Source organism: Haliotis rufescens, unplaced genomic scaffold, assembly GCF_023055435.1.
Source record: "Haliotis rufescens isolate VD_foot unplaced genomic scaffold, xgHalRufe1.0.p SCAF_80, whole genome shotgun sequence".
Classification (NCBI taxonomy): domain Eukaryota; kingdom Metazoa; phylum Mollusca; class Gastropoda; order Lepetellida; family Haliotidae; genus Haliotis; species Haliotis rufescens.
Window position 1 is genome coordinate 961,603 of NW_025964373.1, and position 12,862 is coordinate 974,464.

The 12,862-nt window shown below is 42.5% G+C and overlaps 1 protein-coding gene across 2 annotated transcripts in view; it reads right to left on the reverse strand.

Moving 5' to 3' along the window:
• LOC124137378 (high-affinity choline transporter 1-like) overlaps nucleotides 1-12,862 on the reverse strand; it is a 100,477-nt gene that overhangs the window by 53,979 nt on the left and 33,636 nt on the right. For both annotated transcript variants that reach the window (XM_046503649.2, XM_046503648.2), the window contains exon 2: nucleotides 7,186-7,416. In XM_046503649.2, coding sequence (XP_046359605.1) covers nucleotides 7,186-7,360 — 175 coding nt within the window. In that variant the 5' untranslated portion in view covers nucleotides 7,361-7,416. The remainder of the gene's footprint in view (nucleotides 1-7,185; nucleotides 7,417-12,862) is intronic.

A 12,862-nucleotide genomic window follows, 5' to 3' on the forward strand; every position in this document is an offset into this window, starting at 1 on the left:
TAGTCTAGTGGTTAATGCAACATCCATGTATGGACAATATCTAAGATTGATTCCCTACAAAGTTACAATATAACTAAAGAGCAGAATTGTGAAAAGAACAAAATGATTTTGCTCCACTTTTGGATGAAGTGGATAAATTGCCAATATTTGAAGTCAATCCAGTACCGCAGATATAAGCAATGAAGCCATCATTGATTGCCTAAGAGTAACATCATCAAAGATCCACAATATCTTATTAATCTACATGTGCATTGATTTCTATGTCAGGGTAGTCAGTGTTTATACCCTATTATTCCTAGTGGCCAATCTACTTGTTCATTCCAACAGCACATCCTTAACACACCGACATGTTTACTTGAGAAGACAACCAGGTCATATTTACACTTCATGAAAATTTGGTTTTCGAAATGGAATGTATGTTTGAGAGAGCAACCACCTGGGATAAACTGTAACGTATTTTAACACTGTTTTTTGCCGGTTAGTATTTTGTGTTATGATTTCTCTACTGTGTAATTATAGACATCCCACATTATAAAGGAAAGGCGATGAAAGTCTGCAAGTTATAAGATGCAGCTTTACCTGATCTAATAACACAATTATTTACATAAGTAACTTTATAAGATATTACTCTATTTACATGACTAAATGAGTAAATGTTCATAATGAGCAAACAGAAAAAGAGTCTGGCGTTTTGAGAGCCTATATTTCATTATGTTTAATGCGGGATTGGTTGTTCTCCCTCCAAAAGATACTGGCGTTTGGAAACCTGAAAACTCATTTTGATCATAGAAGGATTTTTTTTTAAATCTTAGAATAGAAAGATACAGATTTCAAACAGAACTGTAGACATCCTTATATCTACAGACAATCCCTTTCCGAGATGATCTTCAGATGTTTCTTGACAAAAAGGATAAACAGTGAAAGAAACAGCAGCAAAGCTCGCTACTTTTAATCATTTGTCAGATAAGGGCTCAAATCCTAATTAATTTGAAATGATTCATTTCAGGGATTATTAGTTGATCTAAAACGGAAACATCACATCACATATCGTCCATGCTGAAAGCACAGCCATCTTCACGACTAGGGGTTAAACCCCACCAGCCATAATGTAACACTGATATCACACAAATTCCTTTAATAAAGAAGCTCTTTAGCTACTTGTGGTGGGGATGTAAGACAAGTACTGACCTCGTTACATACAAGGGTACAGTAGTGTGCTATTAACTACAAAGCATTACATCAAAGCTATCAGGGATGAAGCAAAACAAGGTTTGACAGAAACCCAATACAGTTTTCAGGCTGACTTCACCCCCAGACAAGGCGGGGACAAACACCCAGAATTAGACTTTATTTATCATCCAAGCGTTGCCCCTTCTACACTGATTGCTCTCAAATCTGGAAATTCATTTTGGGGCCTAACAAGTTTCACAAATGCCTGCTAGGGAAAATTACCACAATTAATCTCCCAAGTGGACAATTCCACTAAAAGTCTGAGTTTGTGTGGCATTTGTCTAGTGAAGCAGTATAGACTGCTTGCCCAGGGAAGAAATAAGGAGGAGTGTGTTTCACTAGTTGCAGGAGGTGACAGTTGCCACAAGTTCCGGACGAGGTCAGGATGATGTATTGATACAAATCCAGAAATCGGATTAAGATGTTTAGGGGTGTTTGAGAGACAATCACTTGTTCCCCATGCACTCGATCAAGCAGTTTGGGGAACTCCTGAATGTCTGTTTTAATTACTACAATGCTGACAACTCTCGAGAAGGCAAGAGAGCTCTTCCACCAGCAAGAAATCAATGTCTAACCCCTTGCCAGCTCCTAGCCATAAACAGACTTTTTCAGCTCAATGTGCAGTGATTGGAACTAGTTTGAGCTGAGAACCCAAACTCTTGATTCTGACACAAACATCTATTTCTGTGAATGCAATTCTTGTTTTATTGAAAAAAAAATGTCTTTGCTAAAAAGACATATTCAATATATACTGCTCACACAAAGTAGGGGATATTGAAAAGTTACGACGAAAAGCTTCAGAATTATGTTTAATTTTCATTGGGAAACAATAATAATGTGGAAATAAGAATGTAAAGAAACAGTTTTGAAAGTAATGACTTTGTTCAAGCTGCAATTTCATTTTGTAGACACTGGAAAGTTCATGAGGGGTAGAAACCCAAATGTCATAAATGGGTTAATACCGGGTTGGCCCACCATTAGCAGCCAAACAAGCATTACACCGACGTCTCATACTCCTAATGATGCGACCAATGTGAACTTGGGGAATCCTGTGCCATTCCTCTTGGAGTGCCACGCCCAGTTGTTGCAAGTCTTGACATGGGGGATGCCGCCTCTGCACTCGTCTTCCGAGCATATCCCACACATGCTCTATAGGGGAGAGGTCGGGGGACATCGCTGGCCATGGAAGAGTTTCAATTTGGTGCCGCCGCAAATGGTTAAGGACGACGTGCGCACGGTGAGCCCTGGCATTATCGTCCTGGAAGATGAAACCCTGTCCGTCACGGTGTGCAAATGGCAGGACATGTTGCGTGATGATGTTGTCCCGATAGTAAACACCCGTAACTCTTCCTTGGCAGATGTGGAGATCGGTTCTGCCTGTCACCGTGATTCCACCCCACACCATAACAGAACCCCTCCCATACCGATCATGTGGAATCATGGCAGCTGGCTGATGACGCTCACCAGGACGACGCCAGACACGATGACGGCCATCATTGAAGTCTAAAGAGAACCTCGACTCATCACTGAACATCACATGGGACCACCGGGCATTGCTCCACCTCTGGTGACGACGACCCCACTCTCGCCGGGCTTGTCTGTGACGGTTTGTTAGGGGTAATGTGATGTAAGGTCGCCTTGCTCGAAGTTCTGCAGTATGGAGCCGGTTTCGTACCGTCTGTGTGGAGATGAGATTCCCAGTGGCATGTCTGTGAACCTGCTGCAGCTGTGTCGCATTTAAACGTCGATCACGGAGGGCTCCAGTGATGATCCGCCGGTCATCATGTCTGGTCGTGCATTTTGGACGACCACTTCGGGGTCTGTCTTGAACCCTTCCAGTGGCAATGTAACATGCCCACAACCGGCTGACTACTGACTGTGAGACATGCAGTTGTGCTGCTGTGTAGGCCTGCGTTCTTCCGGCCTGGATCATCCCAATTGCTCTCAATCTTTCGTCTTCTCGTAACCTTCGCATTGTGGAAAGTGGTGAAGTGATGGATGAACTTGGTCCAAGACCCATGTTAACACCCATTTTTGCACGTGAGGCACGTGGATTTTGTCATTTGCACGTGACACAAGATGTGATTTCTCATCCCCACCCCCTGGTACGTTTGGGTGCAATTTTCCTGGATGCAAGGGCATCTGGTGGTCATTGTGAGGCATGCTCAGACGGACCTATGCTTTTCCTCAATCATACATAAATTATTTGTAGGCCTCTATATTACTGTCTTTGTGCCACTGATTTTAATTTCAATATCCCCTACTTTTTGTGAGCAGTATAGTTGAAAAAGAAGACAATTGGTTTTCAGTCTTTGATTGGTGTAGGAGGCAGTTCAATTTTGCTGACAAGCAATTACATGTAGAAGCTCAGTTAAACAACCAACACAGATACAACAGAACTACCTGGCAGAGGACTGGATGGTGGAAACACAGATATGTACACATGTAAGCAAGGATTATATCCCACCTAAATATTATCCCAGGGGAAGTTTCACTCTAGAGTATAGTATAGGATAGGATTAAACACACTGGTAGGGGTTCAAATTCACCAGGGAGAATCATCCTGACACTAGAGAATTTCATCCCAAGGGTAAAAAATAGGGTAGGATAATATTCACTCTTACACATACACAAGTGTCAACACCCGTGGTGTCAGCCCGGGCAAGGGACTCAGTTCAAATGTGCCTCTGTTCACCCAGGAGAGAACGGGTACCTATTATGTGAGGTGGACTGAAAAACTTCTAGCGCCTGTAGGCGGCTTGGGTTGAATACTCCCAAAGGGAGTTGAGAAATGCTGACAGATCAACTGGTTGGGGAACAAATAAAACTGCATTTGAGCAGATACTAGTACCTGGATACCTGCTTTATAATAATAACAACAACAACAGAAGTGAGTCAGGTTTTACACTCTAACACTTGCTTTGAACAGCACTAAAGTTACCATATTCAATGTAATAAGTGCCCTGCTTCAATAAACGCCCACTGACCAAATTTTAGACCAATCTGTAAATATTTTTTATGCACCCCCAACTTACACCCATAATTTACATGACGGTCTGTAATTTCTTGTGAATAGTACAGAAAACAATGGCATTGAAGGGGGATACAGTTGCCTAGTAACTAGTTAGTTTTGTTTCATCCTCATTTGAACTTGTTCACAACTACCTGATCTCTAAAAACAACTTGCCTGGTCTAAATAAGCACCACACTATGTCAATGTTCAAAGTGCCTGGGGTGCTAATCACAGTGACAACAGCATATCAAGATGTGTTACTTTAATGTGGGAGAAAGCCAAATGTGACGCAGGCGCTCTGGTAAAACCCACATTATAGCTAAAATGGATAGAATTATCATTAAACCGCCCGCATGTTATCAGAAATGAGCGGGCCACTGTAACTTGATAATGCCCTCATATTGCTTGACGACGGGCCATTATCACGCCCGTTGTTAGGTGACGTCATAGGGTGGGATAGGTGACGTCACGTTCAATAGTGACGTCATCTGGTTTGTTCTCTGACGTTTCCATATTTGTAAAAGTGGGTCAGTGACATTCGTGTTGATTGCAGTAAATGTTTCCAAACCGATATTGTTTCTTTTTATCTTACAGCAAATTCCATCCATTTTAGCTATAATGAGGGTAACGCTTCTTTTCAGGGCATTATCATTTGCAGAAGCCCTCAGTCTTTTCAACCGCCCTCCTTCGTCGGGCAGTTAATGGAAGACCCCGGGCTTCTGCAAATGATAATGCCCTGAAAAATAGCGTTACCCTTATATTATCATCTTTGGTTTGTCAGCACCAGCGTTCATGGTTTTCACCAAATTGGTAAATGTCTATGACTTGTGTTACTTTTAGTTTTCTTCACACATTTAAGCAATTAATACCTCTGTCCTTCCTATCTACACTGCCTTATGCTAAAATTACCCATCAGGCTGGGTAAGATATGTAGAAAATGAGCAAATTCAAAGGTGACCATGTAAGCTGAAATGTCATGGTAAATTGACGTACTGGTCAGAGCAGTGCACAACTCATCTAGGCCACTAAAACGTTGGCAAGGTAACAAAAGTCACATGTCTCATGATGTCAGTCACTGGATTGTCTGGTCCAGACTCGATTATTTACAGACTGCCGTCATATAGCTCGATTATTGCTGAGTGCGGCATTAAATAACAAACAAACAAACAAAACTCTGGGATAAAAAGTCATCTGATAATAATTTAATAGTTTCCTCCGCTGTTTAATCAACTATGGTTGACAAATAAAAAAAGAATTTCTGGTCCAGACTCAATTATTTACAGGTTGCCATCAATGATCATGTAGCTTTATTCATCCAATAATATTCATATTACCAGGATATTCAGATATAAACCTTGTGTATAAAAAATATACAAAATAATACAAGCATGGACGAAGCAAGTTTACATCATTCATGTCCTTGTGACCAGACAAGGCGAGCGTCATCCCCATGGGCAATACACAAGAGTCAGAGTCGGGGGGGACAAACATGACCTCAGACTAAGCCACAAGAGTCAGAGTCGGGGAGACAAACATGACCTCAGACTAAGCCATCTATGATAGATTACTTAAGAATTGACTTCAATATATTTTGTGTTTATGGAGGTATGAATGTAAAAAATGGAATACATACTGTGTAAATCCTCATACACACAAAACCATATTGAAGTCAATTCTTGTACATAAATATGTCTATATTAACTTCCCAGATGGCTTATTTCATCACACACAGAAAACTGAAGACAATAATACCAAATCAGTGGCATTGTTCTGTGCAATAATGTAACACAAGCCCCGTCCATTCTACTATCAGCCAATCAGGAAACAGTAGTCTGAGAGTGGGTGTGGTCTAATTTTGTTTTCTGTTTATGGAAACTTAAATATAAAAAATTGCCAATCAGAAGCCATGAAATCACTTGCAATTTATTTATAGAAGCATAACTGCACCTTTTCTGTAACTATAGTTGTACTTCGGAACATAGTGTAAATATATTGGTCTTAAGCTACTTGTAGTAATATTGCAAGAATATCACTGACTCCACACAATGGGGTCATGTGGGGGTCGGAACTGACATGACACAAAAATGATCTCTTGTCATGCACACAACTACCATCAACCTGTTGAACAGTTCTACTGGAGATAGATGTGTGTGCTAACAGTGACAGGACCCTTTCCATGATCACAAGAAGTCTCTGCCGAATCCATTGTACGATTCAGCCTACATCCTGAGCTTGTGTTTAGGACTCACTATGGACTAGTGATGACACCAGGTGTCTGCGACGTGGTGAGTGTATCCTGTCCCACCGGTGACACTCGTCACAAACAACATGGCCTTCCTTGTTCTGACCTAGTTTCAGAATCACAAAAGCGGCAGGCTGCTTCATGTGAAAGTTTAAGCAATGTACATTGTCAGATTGCTCCATACATGTGACCGACCAGGAGAAGGGGCCTTATGGGAGCCAGGATACAATTGTGCTGTGACGTCATACGTTAACTTAAATTTCCATATGTGCGAACTGTACGACAATATCTTATTTTTCTCGTTCGTAATGTAATAAAACATTTTTTCCAAACATTGTACAATGTAGCATATATGTCTACTTTCAACTAATCAGACTGTATATATATATAAACTGCAATCATTACATAAACAGTTGTAAGTCTGAAAATGGGATTGGGATGGGATTGGAGTCAAACTGTTTGATGCCACGTAATAAATATAAACTTATGAATTGTGAGAAATTCTGTTGTGACGAGAGAGATGAAGATAGTGATGAAAAGTAGCCATGGTGGCAAATAATATTTTTTATAAGAGAATAGCGACATAACAAACAACATATTCTAGGAGGAAGGATGCCAGACAAGCACGCCAGGACATATCAAACTCACTTAACATTGCGTCAAGATGAGCGAACAATAACATTTATTTCTACAATCTTACCTGTCATGGTAAATATTCCGACTAGGACACCTATATTCCGCCCTGCTAACATGACATCCTCGCTGTCGGCAGTTGCACCCGTTTGTTTGGACTTGCGGGCGGCCCATAATCCTACTCCAAGGATTAGTACATAGAAGAGAATAATAGCGATGAGGCCTGGTATGTGGATCGTCATGGTGACGATGCCTCCCTTTCTCCTTCTATTCCCTCAACCAATCAGCATTCAGTAAACTGAAAAATAAAAAAATAAATTCAATATTCTGGTATTAATAATTGTTTTATGGATATAAATATTTCATGGAATGACAACAATGAAATTCCTACAAAATATGTGGCTCCTGAAAGTCACCATATATTCACTGAGCCTACAAACACTGAGGCAGTTCTGTGAAAGACAAATATGATGATCAAATTGTAAACAATTCATTCCAAATTCTGGTATCTGGTATACATCGTGGCTGGAGGCTAACATCCTTTACATGGTGGCAAGAGGCTAACCTCCTTTACATGGTGGCTAGAGGCTAACACCCTTTACATGGTGGCTAGAGGCTAACATCCTTTCCATGGTGGCTAGAGGCTAACACCCTTTACATAGTGGCTGGAGGCTAACACCCTTTACATAGTGGCTAACACCCTTTACATGGTGGCTAGAGGCTAACACCCTTTACATGGTGGCTAGAGGCTAACATCCTTTACATGGTGGCTAACACCCTTTACATAGTGGCTGGAGGCTAACACCCTTTACATTATGGCAAGAGGCTAACACCCTTTACATGGTGGCTGGAGGCTAACACCCTTTACATGGTGGCTAGAGGCTAACATCCTTTACATGGTGGCTAGAGGCTAACACCCTTTACATAGTGGCTGGAGGCTAACACTCTTTACATGGTGGCTAGAGGCTAACAAGTATTGTCACCAGTAGACAGACTTACCCTGTACATAGTGGCTAGAGGCTAACATCCTTTACATGGTGGCTAAAGGCTGACACCCTTTACATGGTGACAGAGGCTAACATCCTTTACATGGTGGCTAGAGGCTAACACCCTTTACATAGTGGCTGGAGGCTAACACCCTTTACATGGTGGCTAGAGGCTAACAAGTATTGTCACCAGTAGACAGACTTACCCTTTACATGTTGGCCAGAGGCCAAGAAGTCTTGTCACCAGTAGACAGACATGCCCTGTAGATAGTAGCTAGAGGCTAACACGTATTGTCACCAGTAGACAGACATACCCTGTACATAGTGGCTAGAGGCTAACATCCTTTACATGGTGGCTAGAGGCTGACACCCTTTACATGGTGACAGAGGCTAAGAAGTCTTGTCACCAGTAGACAGACATACCCTGTACATAGTGGCTAGATGCTAACATCCTTTACATGGTGGCTAGAGGCTAACAAGTATTGTCACCAGTAGACAGACATACCCTATACACAGTGGCTAGAGGCTAACAAGTATTGTCACCAGTAGACAGACATACCCTATACACAGTGGCTAGAGGCGAACAAGTATTGTCACCAGTAGACAGACATACCCTGTACATAGTGGCTAGAGGCTAACAAGTATTGTCAACAGTAGACAGACATACCCTGTACATAGTGGCTAGAGGCTAACAAGTATTGTCACCAGTAGACAGACATACCCTGTACATAGTGGCTAGAGGCTAACAAGTATTGTCAACAGTAGACAGACATACCCTGTACACAGTGGCTAGAGGCAAACAAGTATTGTCAACAGTAGACAGACATACCCTGTACATAGTGGCTAGAGGCTAACAAGTATTGTCAACAGTAGACAGACATACCCTGTACATAGTGGCTAGATGCTAACATCCTTTACATGGTGGCTAGAGGCTAACAAGTATTGTCACCAGTAGACAGACATACCCTGTACACAGTGGCTAGAGGCTAACAAGTATTGTCACGAGTAGACAGACTTACCCTGTACATAGTGGCTGGAGGCGAACAAGTATTGCCACCAGTAGACAGATATACCCTGTACGCAGTGGCTAGAGGCTAACACATATTGTCACCAGTAGACAGACATACCCTGTACATAGTGGCTAGAGGCTAACATCCTTTACATGGTGGCTAGAGGCTGACACCCTTTCATGGTGACAGAGGCTAAGAAGTCTTGTCACCAGTAGACAGACATACCCTGTACATAGTGGCTAGATGCTAACATCCTTTACATGGTGGCTAGGGGCTAACAAGTATTGTCACCAGTAGACAGACATACCCTATACACAGTTGCTAGAGGCTAACAAGTATTGTCACCAGAAGACAGACATACGCTGTACACAGTGGCTAGAGGCTAACAAGTATTGTCAACAGTAGACAGACATACCCTGTACACAGTGGCTAGAGGCTAACAAGTATTGTCACCAGTAGACAGACATACCCTGTACATAGTGGCTAGAGGCTAACAAGTATTGTCAACAGTAGACAGACATACCCTGTACATAGTGGCTAGAGGCTAACAAGTATTGTCACCAGTAGACAGACATACCCTGTACACACTGGCTAGAGGCTAACAAGTATTGTCAACAGTAGACAGACATACCCTGTACATAGTGGCTAGAGGCTAACAAGTATTGTCAACAGTAGACAGACATACCCTGTACATAGTGGCTAGAGGCTAACAAGTATTGTCACCAGTAGACAGACATACCCTGTACATAGTGGCTAGAGGCTAACAAGTATTGTCACCAGTAGACAGACATACCCTGTACACAGTGGCTAGAGGCAAACAAGTATTGTCAACAGTAGACAGACATACCCTGTACATAGTGGCTAGAGGCTAACAAGTATTGTCAACAGTAGACAGACATACCCTGTACATAGTGGCTAGATGCTAACATCCTTTACATGGTGGCTAGAGGCTAACAAGTATTGTCACCAGTAGACAGACATACCCTGTACATAGTGGCTAGAGGCTAACAAGTATTGTCACCAGTAGACAGACTTACCCTTTACATAGTGGCTGGAGGCGAACAAGTATTGCCACCAGTAGACAGATATACCCTGTACGCAGTGGCTAGAGGCTAACACGTATTGTCACCAGTAGACAGACATACCCTGTACATAGTGGCTAGAGGCTAACATCCTTTACATGGTGGCTAGAGGCTGACACCCTTTCATGGTGACAGAGGCTAAGAAGTCTTGTCACCAGTAGACAGACATACCCTGTACATAGTGGCTAGATGCTAACATCCTTTACATGGTGGCTAGGGGCTAACAAGTATTGTCACCAGTAGACAGACATACCCTATACACAGTTGCTAGAGGCTAACAAGTATTGTCACCAGTAGACAGATATACCCTGTACGCAGTGGCTAGAGGCTAACACGTATTGTCACCAGTAGACAGACATACCCTGTACATAGTGGCTAGAGGCTAACATCCTTTACATGGTGGCTAGAGGCTGACACCCTTTCATGGTGACAGAGGCTAAGAAGTGTTGTCACCAGTAGACAGACATACCCTGTACATAGTGGCTAGATGCTAACATCCTTTACATGGTGGCTAGGGGCTAACAAGTATTGTCACCAGTAGACAGACATACCCTATACACAGTTGCTAGAGGCTAACAAGTATTGTCAACAGTAGACAGACATACCCTGTACATAGTGGCTAGAGGCTAACAAGTATTGTCACCAGTAGACAGACATACCCTGTACACAGTGGCTAGAGGCGAACAAGTATTGTCACCAGTAGACAGACATACCCTGTACATAGTGGCTAGAGGCTAACAAGTATTGTCACCAGTAGACAGACATACCCTGTACACAGTGGCTAGAGGCGAACAAGTATTGTCACCAGTAGACAGACATACCCTGTACACAGTGGCTAGAGGCTAACAAGTATTGTCACCAGTAGACAGACATACCCTGTACACAGTGGCTAGAGGCGAACAAGTATTGTCACCAGTAGACAGACATACCCTGTACATAGTGGCTAGAGGCTAAAAAGTATTGTCACCAGTAGACAGACATACCCTGTACACAGTGGCTAGAGGCGAACAAGTATTGTCACCAGTAGACAGACATACCCTATACACAGTGGCTAGAGGCTAACAAGTATTGCCACCAGTAGACAGACATACACTGTACACGGTAGCTTATATATGGAAACTTCTTCCATGGAGGTGAGCTACAGCCCTTATTTCACAAGCACTGAGTTAGTGAGTGAGTGAGTTGGGCTTAACGCCGCTTTGAACAGTATTCCAGTTATATCACAGCATTTCAGCTTTTTGGAGGAAAGCTGGAAGTGACTATGCTACAATCCAGGACAACAAGATCCTTGTGGCAGCGAGCCTGAAGTCACGGCCTCGGTATCCCTGTTTGTCAAATGACCTGACTAAGGGGGATCAGGTGGTCAGTGCACCAAATACATACATCGTTGCTGATGCTTTCAGTCACTGGTTTGTCTGGTTCAAACTTGCTTACTTACAGACTACAATGATACAGCTGGAATACAGCTGACGCTCACTGACACTGAAGGGGTCCTTGTCAGCACAGGTGCTACAGAAATGTACCATAGCCAAAATTAGAATACAGAAATGTACCTGGTACCCTTAACGGCTGATGAGTCCAGATTCCCCAACTTGAAATCAAAATGTTGCAGTTCACCTTATTATGAGTGCATGCGAGCTACTTCTACACGATCTTTTGCCTACCCTACCCTTGCGTACCGGTACGGCCTTGTCAACTTCAGAAGATAATCCAAAAGTTCCTCCTGACAAACACGTACTGCCATGTTGAATTTAACTGTGATTGGGCATACAGGAAGTGACGAATACCTAAAGAACAAGTTGTGCATTGTGCCCTGTGGCCATGCCCCAGAATGGACTCATCCTTAGTAAGGGTACGTTTCTGTATTTTGATTTTGGCTAGGGTACCTTCTGTCGCACCTGTTCCGACAAGGTCCCCTAAGCCTCACTGATACCAATGAAAGGTCACTGTACCAATTCCCGACAACAACTAACTGGGCACAGTGACAAGCTGGGTTGCTGCTGCAATATTTCAGTCTCGCCTATCAGTCTTGATCAACCAACAGTCATCAGTCATATGCACAATCTGATGAATCTTCCTGCCACAGTTGTCATCCATGACAGACACTACAACACGATGGTATTCCTATGAAGGCCTAAAATAGACTGATAGACAATGGTGGTCCAAACACTGTCCCTTCTCCTCTGGAAGATGTCTGACTACCAGATGACTGGTACTACAAACAAGCATGATGAACCCTAGGGCTGTGTGTCGGCTTCATCAACAAAGCAAGGTCTGCTTTCATGTACGGGAACACAGCGCTTGTATCTTTGTTGACATGGCATACATAGAGAATCTCACCCTCGTGTCTTTTGATATTAAATATATCAACAATTGTTGATATATTTGATATCAAAAGACACAATGATGAGATTTATTTATCATCCAACATCATTCTTCTAACTTTTTCAGTTTTTAGCCAGTAATACGCAGTGTCTTAAATGTATTGCTAACAGCTTCAGTTGCAGAGCCATTAGTGATGTCATTTGATTGTGACGTCATGGTAACCAGTGACGTCACAATGGTCTGCAAAGCATTGTGCTGCAATTTCATTGCAGCGATCTCACCCAAGCAATATCCAGTTTTGGATGATAAATTGTTTATTCAGTTCCTTTGGGTTTTTTCAA